The 16546-nt window shown below is 48.6% G+C and overlaps 1 protein-coding gene across 3 annotated transcripts in view; it reads right to left on the bottom strand.

The window, feature by feature from the left end:
- Positions 1–161: 161 nt before the first annotated feature.
- Positions 162–16546, bottom strand: part of wnk4a (WNK lysine deficient protein kinase 4a) — a 32906-nt gene continuing 16521 nt past the window's right edge. For 2 of the 3 annotated variants that reach the window (XM_076151572.1, XM_076151573.1), the window contains exons 7-22: positions 15514–15602; positions 15200–15419; positions 13660–14011; positions 12826–12977; positions 12371–12444; positions 10794–10929; positions 10210–10326; positions 8468–8641; positions 7182–7236; positions 6831–6962; positions 4703–5520; positions 4523–4610; positions 2492–3110; positions 2180–2385; positions 1968–2062; positions 162–1853 (exon numbers count right to left, since the gene is read on the bottom strand). In XM_076151572.1, coding sequence (XP_076007687.1) covers positions 1851–1853; positions 1968–2062; positions 2180–2385; positions 2492–3110; positions 4523–4610; positions 4703–5520; positions 6831–6962; positions 7182–7236; positions 8468–8641; positions 10210–10326; positions 10794–10929; positions 12371–12444; positions 12826–12977; positions 13660–14011; positions 15200–15419; positions 15514–15602 — 3330 coding nt within the window. In that variant the 3' untranslated portion in view covers positions 162–1850. The remainder of the gene's footprint in view (positions 1854–1967; positions 2063–2179; positions 2386–2491; positions 3111–4522; positions 4611–4702; positions 5521–6830; positions 6963–7181; positions 7237–8467; positions 8642–10209; positions 10327–10793; positions 10930–12370; positions 12445–12825; positions 12978–13659; positions 14012–15199; positions 15420–15513; positions 15603–16546) is intronic. The other variant, XM_076151574.1, reaches the window with a different exon arrangement.

The raw sequence follows: 16546 nt of genomic DNA, 5'->3' as shown, positions 1-16546 counted from the left end.
GATACACGACATGTTGAAACAGCTTATTTATGTGGATAAAATGATGATTTATAAAAGAAGAAGTGTCTACTGATTTTGTGCATTAGTTTTAAATGGGTGTCATGCGAGTTGGCAAAAGACAAAACTGATTCTAGGTGAGACTTTAAAGACAGACTGAGAGGTTTAGTTACATTTGCATTTATTTTTGACAAAATATGATTCATGGAGCCTGACCTAGCCACCAAATCTTGAGAGTAAAAATACAAAATAAGACGTTGCAAGAGAAAGGCACAGATTCAGCATGGCAGGACAGCAGCATTAGAAAGCAATACAATTATCTTATATACATTCAAAATGATGACTTATATTTGTTTTAATATATTATGAACTTTGGAAAACTTAATGGAGTGAAACTACCAGAGAATTCAGTGTGTGTGTGTGTAGTGACTATATTATAAGGCAACTGCTCAGGATTCACAGCTTGGACTGATTTCTGTATCTAACAATATAGGAATTAAACTGGTGAGTGGATGGATCATCACTGAGAGGAAAAATATACATTTGATCCAATAAAAAATATTGTCCTAACACACAAACTGGAGCATATTCACCTCCCTTATTAAAAACAATAGAAGATACGCTGAAACATATCTCCTGGAGTGAACACAGTCTTATCCACAATCATATCTGTGTGTCAAAATGACAATCAAAGGGTTAAATAGAATTGACTAAAGTGCACGAGGTGCTTGATCTATGCAACAAGCAACAAATGATTTTGCTTGAGCAAGAATAAAGTTTGCCGATATATTTTTGTTTACCCATAACTTGTAAACATGATCTAGAAACGCATTCTAATATATTAACACATTTACAATCAACAGGATGGCCAGTAGTCTAAAAAACCTCCACGGATTATAGTCACGATGGGTGTGTGAGAGTTCATTGCATGTGTGAGCGACGTTCTCTACACCGACGATCATTTTGCACCTTCATAAACGTGTGTTGATTCCCTCTCTTTGTACTGCTGCGGTGACAGAAGCATCACCCCAAGGAAATCCTATTCACTGAAAGTCTGAACGAGACAATCCTCTCCAGGCTGAATCTGGAGAAAGTAGGTTATCCTATCGGGTGTTAAATTCACTAAAGAACACGATGTACGGTGACGTATTCTCACGTTCTTTCAAACTGTAACACAAAGGAGGAACCGGCGATACGGACAGCTGTATATTCACGGTGCTGAGACATTAATGAACTACAGCGAATAAGAAGTTGTGAGATTCTGGATTTGTCATCTAAACACAGTGTGACAACTGCCAGTAAAAGTGTCAGAGCCTCTTTGTGGTTCACATTACTGTGCTCGGGTTTGATTAATGGCGGTGAATCAGACAAGCAGCACGATCAACTTCTATCTTGGTCAAAGTCATGGCGAGCGGTGCTGAAGGCGCTACAGCACTTTGTACCGTGGCTTGACTGCGTTCAAAGCGTAAAAAGCAAACAAACTGATGCGTGGTCGTTGGTTTTCCTGATCCGGGGTTGTTTGATTTGTGAACCGTTCTGGTCTTAGAGCGGGAACAAACTGGTTTGCAAAGTCTTCTCTGGTTCAGCTGCGACAAAATGGCCGAAAAGGAGTTGAAAGATCAGATGTGGTTCCTGTGAGAATCCAGCTTTTGAGAGAGCAGCTTGGAGACTTGGAGGTAAATGACCACCGGCAGAACCTTGGGACCGCTGGCACAGGGAAGCAGTTTTTGCTGTTTGGGCTTTGCTAGTGAAAGTGTTGTTGAAAGCGTTTCTCCTACAGGACGGGCTTGACCACTGCAGTCACACTTCAGATGAGGTAGTCCAGATAAACGGCGTGCTTGGCTGCCAGCTTCTTACTGTGGGGAAGAGAGAAGGGGAAAAAAACGCACAACATTATTTCCATTACGCTCGGGAAAGAAACCAACAGCGACGCTAAGTGGATTCAGTTTGTTCCTGTGATGCAAACTCACCATTCTACCTATGTCGGTGGCAAAGGTGACCCCTTTGCTGAGTTTATCCTGGGAGCCGCTGCTGCTGCCTCCGAGGGAATTCCTCCTAATGATACCTGTCAAACAAAACAAATGCAAGCACATCAATGAAACAAATCAAGACAGCAACGTTGTGCAGAGAAATGAGGTGATGATGAATCCCAAAATAGGACAGAAACACCAGGATTTCTTACCTTGTATTGGCAGCATGTCAAAGCGCTGGAGGCTGTCCCTGCGCGTCGGCGGGAACCCGCTGCCCTTAGACAGGCGCCGCTGTCGACTGGACAGCACGGCGGCGGGAGAGACGATTCCCTGAGGAGGTGCTTTCCCTAATCTCTCGTAGAGCTCCTCGATCTCCCTCTTCTGTGCGGCCTGAAGGGACTGGACCTCTGCCAGGTGTCTGATAAAGATGAAAAAGCAACACAAGGTCAAGACATGGGGCGATTAGTTGTGTAGAACCTTTCATGCACGGGCAGTTAAAGCCTTCAGCGCTCACATTCACTTACCTTTCTCTGAGTTCCTGAAGCTCCACCAGCAAGTCTTCGTCGTCTGTGTCTTCATCGTCGGTGCTCATGTAGGGAGCGCTGCGGTTGTAGGTCATCATCCATAAATGATGCAGGGCGTTACTGTACTGCGGGCTGCCGGCCCCTCCGTCCCACAGCCGGCCCTCCGTCTCAGCCACCGTGCCCGAGAGTCCGCTGTCTGCAGACGTCCCCATCAGGCTCAGGCTGTACGCCCTCCGACGACTCCTCTTCCTTATCCTCTGCCTGTCCCTGGCCCCTTCTTCCTCCTCCTCCTCCTCCTCCTCTTCCTCCTCTTCTTCGTCTTCCTCGTCTTCCCTTTCCTGCTGCTCCTGGCTCCCAGTCCAGCCAGGCTGACTGTCCAGCTCCTGGAGAATCCCGACTGACCCTCTGTGGGGATGTGTGTGAGGAGGCGACATGGTGAGGGAGGTGCCCAGGCTGGTCTCCGATCCCTGCTCCTCCGTGCTGCTCCCTGTCGGGGTGCTGCCGCTGTCTGCCAGCTGAGGCGCAGCAGGTATAGCACCCGCCGACACGACAGGAACGGCCGTCTCTCTGCTGGGTGTCACCTGGAAGCGCCCGACAGTCACCGGTGCAGACATAACTTCTGAAATACAGAGAAACAAGACGGCATTAAAGAGCTGAAAGTGCAATTATTCTACTACAAAGCAAAGACAACAATCTTAAGAAAGAAACCTGAGATATCGTTGAACATCACTGCCAGTCAGTTGTAGCTTCTGCTTCTACAAAAAACTAAAACCCAGAGCTGCAACATTTATACAGGCAACTCTGAGAGGATTAGAGAGGGACTGATCATTGGCTCCCTCAACAATAGTAACTGTTCACTCTAATCCCATCAAATTGATTGATCATGAGCACCAGGTCATGCATCTGGCGGGACTATTTTGCTGTGATTAAAGACGACTGGCCATTAACACAAAGGAGGGGGCCAGGGGGGGTCATTATAGATTAATGGACTTCCCTTGTATGTGTTGATTAAACAAGTAATCAACTGCAGAAACACCTTTAATTGCAAACAAAAGCCTTTAAGTAGATATATTTGATGATGTCACCTGTTTACTGACATCTGACCCTGATCTTGTCTCATGTGTTTCTGTCTTGTTTGTCTGCAATTCAATGATACTTCCACCTATCTTGATACATTTTCATTTAAATTAGACATTTTAAAGGTTAAATATGAATAATATAATGAATGTAGTGTGGGAATATGTTTAGAAAAGCTTTTAAGATACGATGCAGCTATGTTTTTAAACTGCTTCTATGTAAATGAGCTCTGTAACATAAGTGTTTCTTTATCGTTATATTCTACAATTGAGTGACACCAGCAATGAGTCGTGCATGTCCTACAGAATTGAGTGTCATCCTGCAGTACTTCCGTTTGCCCACCGTGTGTCCCCCTCACTGTAAACACTGAGAGCATCTGGCTCACTGCCTGACTCTCTGGGCGCCCACGAAAACAAGAGGGACTCTGTTGAATGTGGGCTCCTGAGGAGGAGGAGGAGGAGGAGGAGGAGGAGGAGGAGGTGTATAAACACTGACAGGTGTGGGTGAGGGAGGAGAGGCGTTTAATGAGCCAGGCTGCCCTCTGATTGGCCGGTGGCGGTGGGCAGGGCCACCATCACACCTACGTTTGTGTCCATATGCAATGGAACATTACACTCAGACTTGGAGTTACGCAATGGCTCCTAGGCACCGCTTTAACGGGCCGTAATGTCACCAAACGCCAAGGATGAAACAGAGCGAGCAAAAGACCTGAAAACAACTCTGAAGGCAAACAGAGAGCAAGTACACAACATTTGATCTAGACCTTATATGTGACATAAACAACATATTAAAGAGTATGTGCATGTATGTGGCCACACTTACAGTGCACATGTGTGTGTGTGTGTGTGTGTGTAGATTTGTTGTAAACAAAAACATTAGGTGTCACTTTCTGTCACTCCCTGCCCCCTGCTAATGAAACACACAGTGAACATCTGAATGAGTGCTTAGACTTACCAGAGTCAGTGGAGGATAATTTGGGTTTAGATCCACTGGCATTGGTCTCAGATACTGTAGGATGTAATTGAGTGGTGTAGGATGATAACTATTGGAAGTAAAAAGAGTCAAGTACATTATTTTGGGTGGTTTTTAATTATTTTTTCAGTTTGTTTCAATCCTTGAATGAAAGTTACCCACTCTGTGGTCTGGGCTCTTTGGGGGTGACGGTGAAAGATCTGAGTTGGAACTGTAGCCTTCTGACTTGTGCTTAAGCTGGTCTGGGATCTGTGCAGACAAAGGGATCTCATAGCTGTAGAGCGCGTCCTCCATGGTCATGTTGGGGGGATAGGAGAGTCCGATCTGTTGCAGAGGCTCCTGAGGTGCCGGTGGAGGCGTGGACGCCATGAGAGGGGGAGAGACGGGATGGGGCCAACCTGGAGGAAACCCCGACCCGTTCATCTGATGCGTACCGTCGGGGCTGTGGTAGATGCTTCCTGCCGGGTACGGGACCTCCACTGGTGGGGTCTGGTAATGCGTCGGGTACATGGGGGGGTAACCTGACTGCGGATTCATGTGAGGAGGTAGATGGGGGTGGAAGCCGGGAAAGGAGGGCATTCCCTGAGCGGGCATGCTCGCAGGAGGGATGAAAGACTGAGCCATGCTCATGGCCATGGAGATGACATTAGCCAAGGAGAACAGGGGCTGCTGCGTGTGGGGGGGCCACATACTGGGGTGCTGCGGGTGCGTAGGCGGGGACATGGTGGCGCCCTCGCTGCTGTTTGGGCTGGAGGTCTCGCTCACAGATCTGGGGGATCCCGGGGCTGGAGAGGGAATGGAAGTGAAGGTGGGGTTACTGGCGACCCGTGTGAGGGGAGGATGGACCCCTGCTGGCTTGGCGGAGCCGGGAGAGGCTGGATAAGGGAATGGAAAGTGTGTGTGGCCCATGTAGGGCATGTGATATTGCTGGTGGTGGGGGAGGAGGGAGGCGGGGTTGTGCTGATAATGGAGGGGAGAACCTGGAACACAAACAAAAGAACAAAGTTTTGTAGTTTGAAGTCATTTACTGGATTTCCAGCGCAAGAATAAATGATGCATGGAAAAAGCAAAACGTTTCTCAGTGTCCCCATCTCAAACGGGACGTCAGAGCACATATGGAGGGTTAGTTTGAGATGGAAACACCTCTGCACAGTTGCAGTGGAATATTGGACGGAGCCGACCTGAAGAGACGAGCTGCATCACTCTCCCCCTCCGCTTCTATTCTCTCCAATCCTTCCTTCCTTCCTTCCTTCCACCCCCTGCCAACTTAAAAAAACGTCATGTGGAGCCTAAACTCTTCCCGTACTTTAAAGTAATGGGTTTCCATGGTGAACAAAGATGTTTTGTTTAACCCTGTCTCTAATTTGTAAGCCAAAACAGTTGTGAGTGAAGCTTATAGGGCTGTGAGGGATTCAGGGTCTATGGAGCAAGTGAGGCTTTCTTACCAGCCACATTCTAAAGAGTTAAAATGGGACACATGTGTGTACAGTAAGTCTTTGGGTCTGATTGTGATTTCTGCATCTCTACTTGGGGAATTAGTCGTGACGCCAAGAGCCCCATCCGCTGATTTTCAACTTTTCTTCCACAATGGCTTAACAGTTCCAAAGCCGCACCTCCCGTAGCCGATGAGGTAAACAAGCCGTTTCCATGTTGACGGAAACACAGGTTGGGCAACACTAGAACGCGGGCGGGAGGCCAAGAGGCAAAGACGAGTGACCGTGTGGTCGGCGTCCAGCTGGGAGGAGACGCGGGACGACAGGGAGCAAGGATGTTCAGATGGCCGACAAAGCTGAAACCGGGGGGCCTAGGGGGATATGTGTTCTTTAATTGACTTCAAATGGCTTTCCTGTGGGGACAGGGACTGCGAGTACGGGAGGAGGCTTTCTTGGAAATTCTGTAGGAGTTGGCGCTGGCAAACAGATGTTGCAGAGTCTTTGCCGTACGGGGGAGAAAAAGCCGCGCTTCACAGGGACGGCATTCATATCTGCCTACCAGCCAGAGAGCGCCCTTCAGGTGAGGTAATTACCCAGGAGGCCCTGCTACAAGGCAGACATAGACGGAGGCTTTGAGGTGTAAGGGAAGGTGAATGGCGCCATGCAAATGCCGGAACAATACTGAGAAAGGGCTCTGAGGAGAGGCGGAGGCGGTTTTATGAGGTAGCTGAGCTCTGCTTGGAGCTATTCTCTGCCAAAGCGCTGGAACAATTTTGCAGTGTGGTGAAACAGTAAACAATGCCGGCTACTCTTTTGACGTAGGGAACCAGAGGGTGAAGGGACGGAGGGCTGTTTACCTGGGGTGTTGTGGAAAGACTGCGAGCGCATAAGCGGCCGCCCGGCTGAAGTAATGTCTGCTCGGAAGGCGTCTCCGTTAGGGCGCTGGGGCGAGTCACGCACCCCTACGCCGGGATTAGCCACACTGAAGTCTAAGATAAGACACACACATGCATGAATGGATGCACATGCAGACACATGCACAGAAAAAGACAGACAAGACGTGCAAGACGTGCAGATGTACAGACGTGCATGCTCGTCTAAGAAGAGCAGCACAGCCCTGTAGTAGTGTCTATCAGGTTCATCTCACAGATCATCGGGTTATCCACTTCCCCCCCACACGGATCCATCAATCATCTTATGGGACTTACCAGGCAGAGAGGAGGAGGAGTGTGTTCGAGGCAGCATGTGACTGTGCAGATTGGGCTGGAAGAGAAGAGAGAAAATGACGTGAACTTCAGTATCAAACCAGTAGAAATGCGTGTGTGTGTACTGTTGTTACACTTTTTTGCCAGACGTCACTTTGAAGCAGGACATTTACACCAGATTTATGCCTTTTAATCTGAGTCAGCAGCCTTAAAGAAACTGATTAAAAATCCTGTCTCATCCTACGGTACCAGAGACTCAAAGAAACGTTTTTTTCCCCCCCAAGCAGCAGAAAAACAGCCGTCGATGGAGGAACAGCATGTCTGTCCAAAGCGCTCTGAGAATAGCACTTTATCTCATGAGACACAAGAGCCTGGACATGAGACTCGGTGCACGCTTGTTGCATTCTTCCTGTCTTTAATGGCCTCCGTCTGGGTTTTGGCCCGGACGGTGAACATAGCTGGGGGAGCGGAGCTGTAAAGGCTCTGGGGGGGGAAGGGGGGCGTGGTCCTAGGCCTGTTTTTAATCAGGCGCTGGATTGGAGCCAGGAGAGATTTATCTGTGGTGCTCTAAGGTAATTAGGTGCTCGGGGGGGGAGGGGGAGTCGGAACCATGGTGAGGACTGGACGAGGTAAGCATATTAGTCTATACTGTACCGTATGAGCGGTTGACAGCTAATTCATAGGAAGGTACGGGGCGATTGCGTCGTTTGTGTTCTACCGAGTGGAATCCGTCCTTGGCTTAGCTGGTCTCTGCTACAGGACGCCGTGGTTCTAAGTGGGACTCTTCAAGCTTGAATTCCGAATATTGCTTATTTTCCACATTGTGTGCCAGACGGTTCATTATGCTGGGGCAGTAAAAGTGATTTAATGATGGCGATGAATGAATATGGGAATGAAAGTGCAACAAGGAAGCCACGGGGCGTGTTTCCAGAAATGAAAGTGTTTGAGAGAGAGAGCGTAGGTGCTTTTAGTATCGTTATGTTCCTAATGGGACTCAGACCTCAGGTGGCTTAGGGAACACTCTGTTCTTAACCTTCTGTCTGTGAGGGCAAATCTCATGAGAGTGTTCGCAGATGATGTCTTTCTATCCGCACACCAGATTTATGTGTGTGTGTATGAGTGTGATGTAAGCGTGACTGAGGGGGGACGGGGGGGGCTACGGTGGGTGTGATTAACGACGATCAGGCGGCGCAGCGAGACGCACAGTTACATCCTTTGTTCAGGTCTGACGGGGCGGCTATCTAACGCCTCCTGCAGCAGGGGAGAGCGGACGGGGCGTTGATGCGAACCTGCGAGGAGGACAGGGAGTTCATTCCGGCGTGGAACGGAGGTCGGAGAGGTCCGTGCCCGCTCGCATGGACGGACTGTTCTTTCGCCATCAGAGCTTCGGCGCGTTTGATGATGTCACCCATGCGGTGGATGAAGCCCTCCTTCTCTGACGGCAAGATGAACTCATTATGCACCTGGAAGACAAAGGACAAATGGATTTACACAATAAGTATATCAAGAATCGATCAATACCGATACCAACATTGGTATCGGTACATCCATATTTTAGATTGGTCCGCCCACCACTAGATCACAATAAAAGCGTTAAAATTGAAGATAGTGTCTCCAACTTTGAGTAAATAACTTCAAATTCTTGAGATTCCAATTCTGGTGATGTCATTATTTCCCTTTGAGAACTTCCATTTCATCCTAAACGCAGCATATTTGGAGATTAAAGCGTTGTTGTCATCATTGATTAATAAATGGTTACAGATCCATGTCACTGCATCAGAAACGTCACGTGTTATATTTAATTGAGTACCTGTTTACTTTTACTTTGTTTACTTATTTATTATGTTTATACGTCCGACTGTTCCTTCCACCCACACAAACACACGTCCACCTTCCCTCAGCCGTTGTTCATTACTCGACAACACTGTGCACTATGTTGGTCTTGTGTAACGTCTACAAGACAGCCGCTTGCCAGGATGTTTAGCATTTTGCATATTGGAGAGGTTTGGACTCGTGTGTGTGTGGTCACCGTCTACCCGTCATTTAGACAAACGCAGCTCGGAACTTTGGGGTCTCTGGCGATGCCAAGGCCCCCCCCCCCCCTGCTGTGCCAAGGCCGGGTAAACAAAAGCCCAGTGTAGTGTGGAGTCGGAACAAACAGTACGTTTCAGTGAACGGAAAGTGACTGCTGCACATGCGGCGCCGTCGCACCTTCCTCGCACACACACACACGCGCACACACTCCCTGTGTCGCCACGCTCCGGGCCTGCATTTATGCACAAAGGAGATAAGAGAAAGGGGACGGGGCGGCTTATCTCGTCACTCACTTCCCATTTAGTAAGATATCAGAGAGTAAGAGTAAGATCAGCCGTGAGTGTGTCCAAAAGGGGCTGTTAACAGGAAACAGGAGGGTGTGCGTATACAACACTGTATTACGTGAGAGTACCTGTTTTGTTTACATGTGCGTTTCAGTACAACTTCTTCCACTTTCAGTCCTCAATAATGATAAGTACGCCTGTTAGATAACTCCCACGCCACGTCAGATCCAGTGTGTTTTCATTTCCTGCATCTGTTTTCAATAGAGAAGCGTCCACCTCTGCCAAACCTCAACGTTTCTATGTCTGGCTACTGTTGAGCGCCACTTCTACTACGGAGAACTTCACATAAATACACGGGGCGGTGGAATCTAAACTCCATCCAGGAAGGAGACAACAAAAACAACCCGTGACGTATTCCGTTGCCGATTCGCTGAACGTGACAGAGAGCCATGGAACCCCCGCTGATTCAAGCTTGACGTCAGTCCCGCTATTTTGCTCTCGAAGGATTTTCTATCACTAAAACCTCATATGGGCTGCATGGTAACAACAAATAATCATTGTTTTATCTCGTTACAATCAAATTCTGCTGTCCAGTACAGTGGTAAGTACTGTACCACTTTATCTCCTGGACACAATGCTTCTTCGGGGGAAACATGGATAGCGTCTGTCTAACAGAGACTCTCTAAACCTGTCCGTCATGTCACGTGACTCACCATAACAGCGGCGATGTCATCGGGGTTATCGCCGTCCAGGTCAAACTTGAAGGTAACCATCTTGTCATTGTGCGTCTGCAGCTGACACTCCACCACCCGATCGACTTTATCAGAGAGCTGCAGAGACGGACAGGACGGATCAATGGTGATGACGGGTGTGTGTTTAGCACTTAGGGCCCGTCGGCAAAACAGAGAAGGGACATCACAATTCTGCCTGGATGTGTGTGTGTGTGTGTGTGTGTGTGTGTGTGTGTGTGTGTGTGTCTGAGAATACAAGTATGTGTCAGAACAGGCCGTGTGCTTCTGTGCGCATACAATGGCACACAACCTGTTTGTCTTTGGCTCTACACCAGCCACGCTCATTAACAGACCACAGAGTGTCCTGATCAGAAGCTACCGCGGTTGCTAGGAAGAACAGTGTTAACGACTGATAAGAGCTCGTAAGAGGCTCATAAATAAAACACCAACTGCTAATTCAGTCATTGGGTTGTGCTTACGGACTAATTTGTGTCTGGCGTGCAGAAATGCAGCTGTTGCGTCCTCAGAGTTGCAATCTAAAGGACGTGGTTGATTATTAATCCTACCCCCGTGATGCGCAGCCTGGAGCGGGCTCTCCTCCTGAAGAGCTTCCCGCCGGTTCGCCTGGCGGCCGACTTCTCGTGCTTTTCTGAAAGGCCCTCGTAGCCGTCGCTCAGGCCTGACGTCACGTCTGAGGCGTAGCTGCGAAGAAAATGGATTAGGCCTCGTTAGTGCGGTAGTTAAGGAAGCTCGCTAAAATGTTCTTCAGAGCGGTCGTTTAGAGGTTAATGCATCATCCGCGGCAGGAGAGGAACGAAAGAAAGCAACGGTCCATCATCCAGACAATAATAAGCAGTCCCCTGATGTGTCAAATAAAGGCTTGATGGGTTACAGTGGGACGTCTGAAATGGACCTGTTGGCCGGTTTTCAACATGTGACCCGCCGTATTTACACAATGACCACGTTTTAGGTTTCAGGGAACTGGAGCGCATTGTACGTGTCTTATAAAAAGCTTTGGTGCAGCTAATTGTGTCTCTGGGGACCTTTTGGATGGCTGTGGTCACCGATTCTCCCCGAACGCTCAGCAAACATTTGCAGGCCCGAGCGAGCGGCTTGGCACTGATCTCCGTTCGAGTCTTCCACCTCATGGGTAACTTCAGTTCAAACCGGAGCTTGTTTTCACCTTTAATTAAACGCCGTGTACACAGAGGGGGACAGAATAAGATCCCAGGCGTCTGTGTTGATATAGCGAATGGTTCCGTGTGTTTTGTGAACACTGCGCGTCGCTGAGATGCAGCTTATCAGATGCAGAGCGGCTCTCCGGGGAGGAATCAAGCAAAGCGGAAGTTGGATTCATGTCTTAAATTAGATCTGTCGGTATGTTGGTTTGCTGTTATGTTCTTATTTGTATCATGGGGACTTTTTTTACTTGAACTTTGCAATGATTTAAAGTGCAAAAAAAACACCGCCCTGTTCCTGGAAAGATCTCTTCTGATTGGCTGGAAGCTGTCAACATTCACAGACTGCCGAACGCTTATCTGGAACTTTGCACTATAAAAAGGGGGTTAAAAAACAAATATGTCCTTTTTATAGACAAGATACTCTCAAATCTGTCATTTCCTTCCGTCTAGTTATATATAATATTCAGATACAATCAGATAATGCCCCCCCGCCAAACACACACACACACACACACACACACACACACACACACACACACACACACACACACACACACACACACACACACACACACGCGCACGCACACACACACACACACACACACACACACACAAAACCTGCCCCCCATCGTCGTTGCTCACGCCGAGACTAAAGCCTCTCTCCCCCCCGACATACCACCAACATGGAACACAGAGCCTCCGCCGCAATGAAAACACAGCATCTGAGCGTCCGTCGCCTCCAGCTTGTTGACGCAGCCACACAGATGTGGAGGAGGAGGAGGAGGAGGAGTTATATATATATATATATATGGAACACCAGACACTGGACTGGATTCACATCGATTTCCAGGGTCCTTGTAACTTTATTCAGCCGGGACTATTGAGCTGCATTGTTCGTTGGCGTCGGCGTGAAAATAGCAAAGTAAAGAGAGGGAGAAAGGCAGATTGAAGAAGAGGTTTACCTGTCCACGGGGGAGTTTAAGCCACTCGGGGGCCCTGAGTTGCCATGCTCAGTGTTGTTGGATACGGCGATGCTCTATGAATAGCAAATGAGGGCTGAGATTAGGGAAACATAGCAACAGGCTTTGGTCCTTTTGTCTTTTAGAGTGCAGATAATAGCCGAGACACATTCCCTTCCTTCAGGCTGCAATTTCAAACCAGCACTTCAAAACCAGCACGGATGATTCAGCCTCTTTTAATTCCATTGTAACAAAGGAAGACATTCTTTATAATAGCGATGAGATTAGAGCCAAAAAAATCAATTATAAAAAAAAAAAACACAAGATACAATCATAGCGTAATGGAATAACATGAAGCAACGATGTAATTATAATTCAATTGAGAATTAGCTTTAAGATTAAACATACATTTCTTAAGGGCTCGTAATAAGCTGGAGCTCTGTGCCAAAGCCACTCACCGAGGGGAAGCGGAGGGCCGGGATGGGGAGGCCATTTGCAGGTGGGACGTCGGTGTGTGAGGTGGGGGGGGTCGGGGGTGCATTAAGGCTGCGGGCCTCCAGCGGATCCTGCAGCCCGGAGGAGCTCAGATAGCCGTCGGTCTCGCAGTCAGCTGTTACAACAAAGGATACGAGCCATTAGCATGTGACCGACCGTGGTCTGACGGACTGGCAATCTGTAGCAACAGCGCACACACACGCGCACGCACACATTCACAATGACCCTGACACACCGACATAGAAAACTCCATAAGGTTTCATCATGGACTAAAGCTGGTGTATGACAACACTGAAGAGAGCACGGGTTGGATTTATTTAGACTAGATTAAAGCGGTTCACTGGGATGTCCTGTGAGAGGATTTGGGTTCTTGTTTTAGATCAGTACTAATAAACATTTAATAATACAGTGCACACACACACGCGCACACACACACAGATCTCATGAGATAAGACGTACAGGGCCTGAATAATTCAGTTCTCCACAGTTTCACATTTCCCTGTAAGCCTCCCATGCGCTGCCCGGATGCAAACAGTCTGACAACTAATGCGGCCAGAAGCATTCGGCTCCAGCGTGTGTGTGATAAAGTGAACAAACACGTGGAGCCAAAACAAACACCGGGTCAATTGTCGTTTGAGCTATTTTCAGTGGTTTCTAGCGTCACTGTGAAGCTGTTTGGGCGGAAAGCTTGCGAGTATTTCTCTCATGTTATGCAATTTAGTTTTCTTTTCCCGATAAGGTTTGACGTGGCTTAGGATGCGTTAGTGGACAGAAACACACAAGGACACGTGGCTCACAATTAGCAGAGGAGAGACTGTTGTGGCGGATGTGGAAATGCTGGTCTGCCTCGGGCTCCTCCGGCTCGGCGGGGAAGTTGGAGCTGACCCCGGAGTCCACGGAGCTGGTGACCGGGGACAGGAGGGGCGCCGGGGGCGTCATCGCCGGCGTGGGCGACTCGGCGTGGGCGCCTCCTTTGGGCGAGGGCGGGTGCGACTCGGGCTCCTCCTCGATGACCTCCCGCTGCTGCTTCCTCCGGCGCTCTTCCGCCTGCCTCAGCTTGTCCCGCTGCCGCTTGATGGTGGTCACTCTGTCCCTTATGGCCTTGGCCACCAGCTTGAAGTCTGCCTCGCACACGAAGCCGAGCACCACCTGCATAAGAACGCGCCGTCAGGGCACAACACTGTAACACGGTCCATGATGTGCTACCGCATTTTGTAAACAATTACCTGAGTAACTTAACCACGCAGTTTGTGACATCAACAACACTTTAACGTGACAAAGGGTTCCGTGCTAACAGCATTTGCTTTGTGTGACATCAATGCACCCTGACTGTACTCAGCCTGGAGTTTTCCACTGCCTGCTGCGGTGTCCGACAGAGTGGGACGCTCGCTCCAAATCTGCCTATCAACACATATTCAGATTACCGCAGATTGCCCGGACTAGATGTCCCCTGCCGATACCAAATTTGATCTTGATGAAAACTATCACAAAGAGGTAAACAAGTAAGGAATTGTGGCTTGCGTTTTCATTAAAAGTGACCTCTGCCGGGCGGCTGGTGGAAGACATAAGGGCCTGTTTTGTAACAAGCAAGACAGCCATTATATTATTAAAGACGTGACCTCGCCGCTTCCTGAGCCACCCTCTCACATTTCCAACGCTGATGATTAAATGTTGAGCGGTGCCCTTGACACACACACACACACACACACACACACACACACACACACACGTTGCAAGGCTTTCTCTTTACGGGCCGAACACATGACAATATCACCGGATTCATAACAGAACCATAAAAGAGCGGTAATCACATCGGGGTGCATTGACGGCGCCCGCTTGCTGTCTTTGGGGTCAAGTGTCAAAAACACAAATAACTCATAAGGGACATTTCTGCTCCAGTGTCACTGTGGCACGATGCAGCTTAGCCGACATGCGGTGCCTCCAAATCTAAAACAAACACTTATTCAAAAAGATATCATATCTACATTTGGCGTGCTGAGGCCGGTTAACAGCACCAAACCTTCGCCCTTAGCTCGACTAAACCAGAAGTCTCCACCTGCGGCTGCGCGAATAATCCAACACGAACTGTTATTGTGTAAAGGGAGAATAGAATCCACAAAATTCTTTAATGATCGTGAACTTAAGTGCTTAACTGGGGTCACGATCAATACGGTACGCCTCCCCTATAAAAGCTGTCAACGGCAATCATCATCAATCACGGGGCGGGATGAACTTGGCTATAATCTCAAACTGGTTTAGCGAGGCAGATTCCTCACAAAGGTCAAAGATCAGTGGCTAGGTTTACACGTGTGTGTGTGTGTGTTTGCGTGAGCCTACCATCTCCTGCGCCACCTCCTCGGGCACGTCCTTGTAGAGCTCGAACAGGAACTCGATGGCGTTGTTGTCCTTGTACTTGCCGTGGAGCTTCTTGGTGTCGTCCATGCGGAGCCAGAGCTTGAGGCCCGACTTCACCGTGTCGTCCTCCTCGGCCAGCTCCACGTGCACGCCGTTGTTCTCCTGGAAGAAGGGGTGATCCAGCAGGTCCTGGATAGTGTACCTGCGGGCGGCGAGTGGAAACGTCTGGGGTTTGAGCCTGACTCGTTCATTTAACAGGAACAAACTTAGAAATTACAAAATAAAAGCACCGGTACCTTTCGTCATTGTCCATCCGGATGCATCCCTCGATGATCTCCTTCAGCTCGGGAACTTTGACTTTGTAGAAGCTGTCCGGTTTCATTCCCTGTGGAAGTTAACAAACGATAAGCGATGAGTTCACACCTAATTTAAGGAGCAGAGGTTTCCTGTTCCGACGGTTTGAAGGAATTCACGCTGATAAGCAGGCTGAGGGACTCGGCCATAACAACATTGATCTTTTCCCTCCTCTTCCATGCACATTCCACAGTTTTCCAGTCCGACCTGGGCCACTCCCACCTGCGCTGTATATTAACACACAATCCCTCGCCTTGTGACATCTGCTCTGTTGTCATGTCAACACCGGGGGCGACCGAAAGGAAAAGTACACGATAAAGAGGCACAGTATCCCTCTTCCCTCACACCTCTCCGGACTTTATCCAACCTTCTCAAAGTAGTCTCACGGCTGCAGCAACGACAGGAACTTTAAGATATTCTACGTGTGTTTCTTTTCGCGTTATCGCCAAACATGCCGATTACAGCCGAGCTCCCATCCCTGCAAAAACACTGATAGGGACGGCGGAGCGAATCGCACCAGTTACAAAGAGCCAAGGTCAACAAGATGTGTTGGCTAAGATGCGCCAACAACATACTGATGTCAGCGCAACGCACCCACACAAATCCACCAGCGTGTGTTTGATAGGCTCCGTTATCGCATTCAAGACAACAGAAACCCGGCCCTCTTTGTTTGTTGCAATCGCACATACAGTATATCTGCTTCCTGTTTCAGCGAAGCAAAGGACTGGCGGAAGAATGACGTTTATTGAGTTTCTATCATTTCATGCATAGCCGCATCAAATGACATGTTCTTCTCACGTCTTAATCGCCGTTGTGGAACGCAAACGCAAATGTCGTTCTCTGTTACTTAATGCGATTTAGCTGATGTGAGGCGTTGCGCTGACATTTGTTGGTGGAAGTAAACATTATTCCAGTCGGTGGGTTAACAAAGTGCTTCAATGTACTCATTTTCCCATCAAGTCCTGATCTAATTTG

Source organism: Genypterus blacodes, unplaced genomic scaffold (assembly GCF_046128005.1).
Source record: "Genypterus blacodes isolate CSIRO-AG114 ecotype Tasmania unplaced genomic scaffold, CSIRO-AGI_Gbla_v1 ptg000055l_1, whole genome shotgun sequence".
Taxonomy (NCBI): Eukaryota; Metazoa; Chordata; class Actinopteri; order Ophidiiformes; family Ophidiidae; genus Genypterus; species Genypterus blacodes.
Note: the sequence above shows the minus strand (reverse complement) of the source record. Positions and strands in the feature narration are given on the sequence as shown.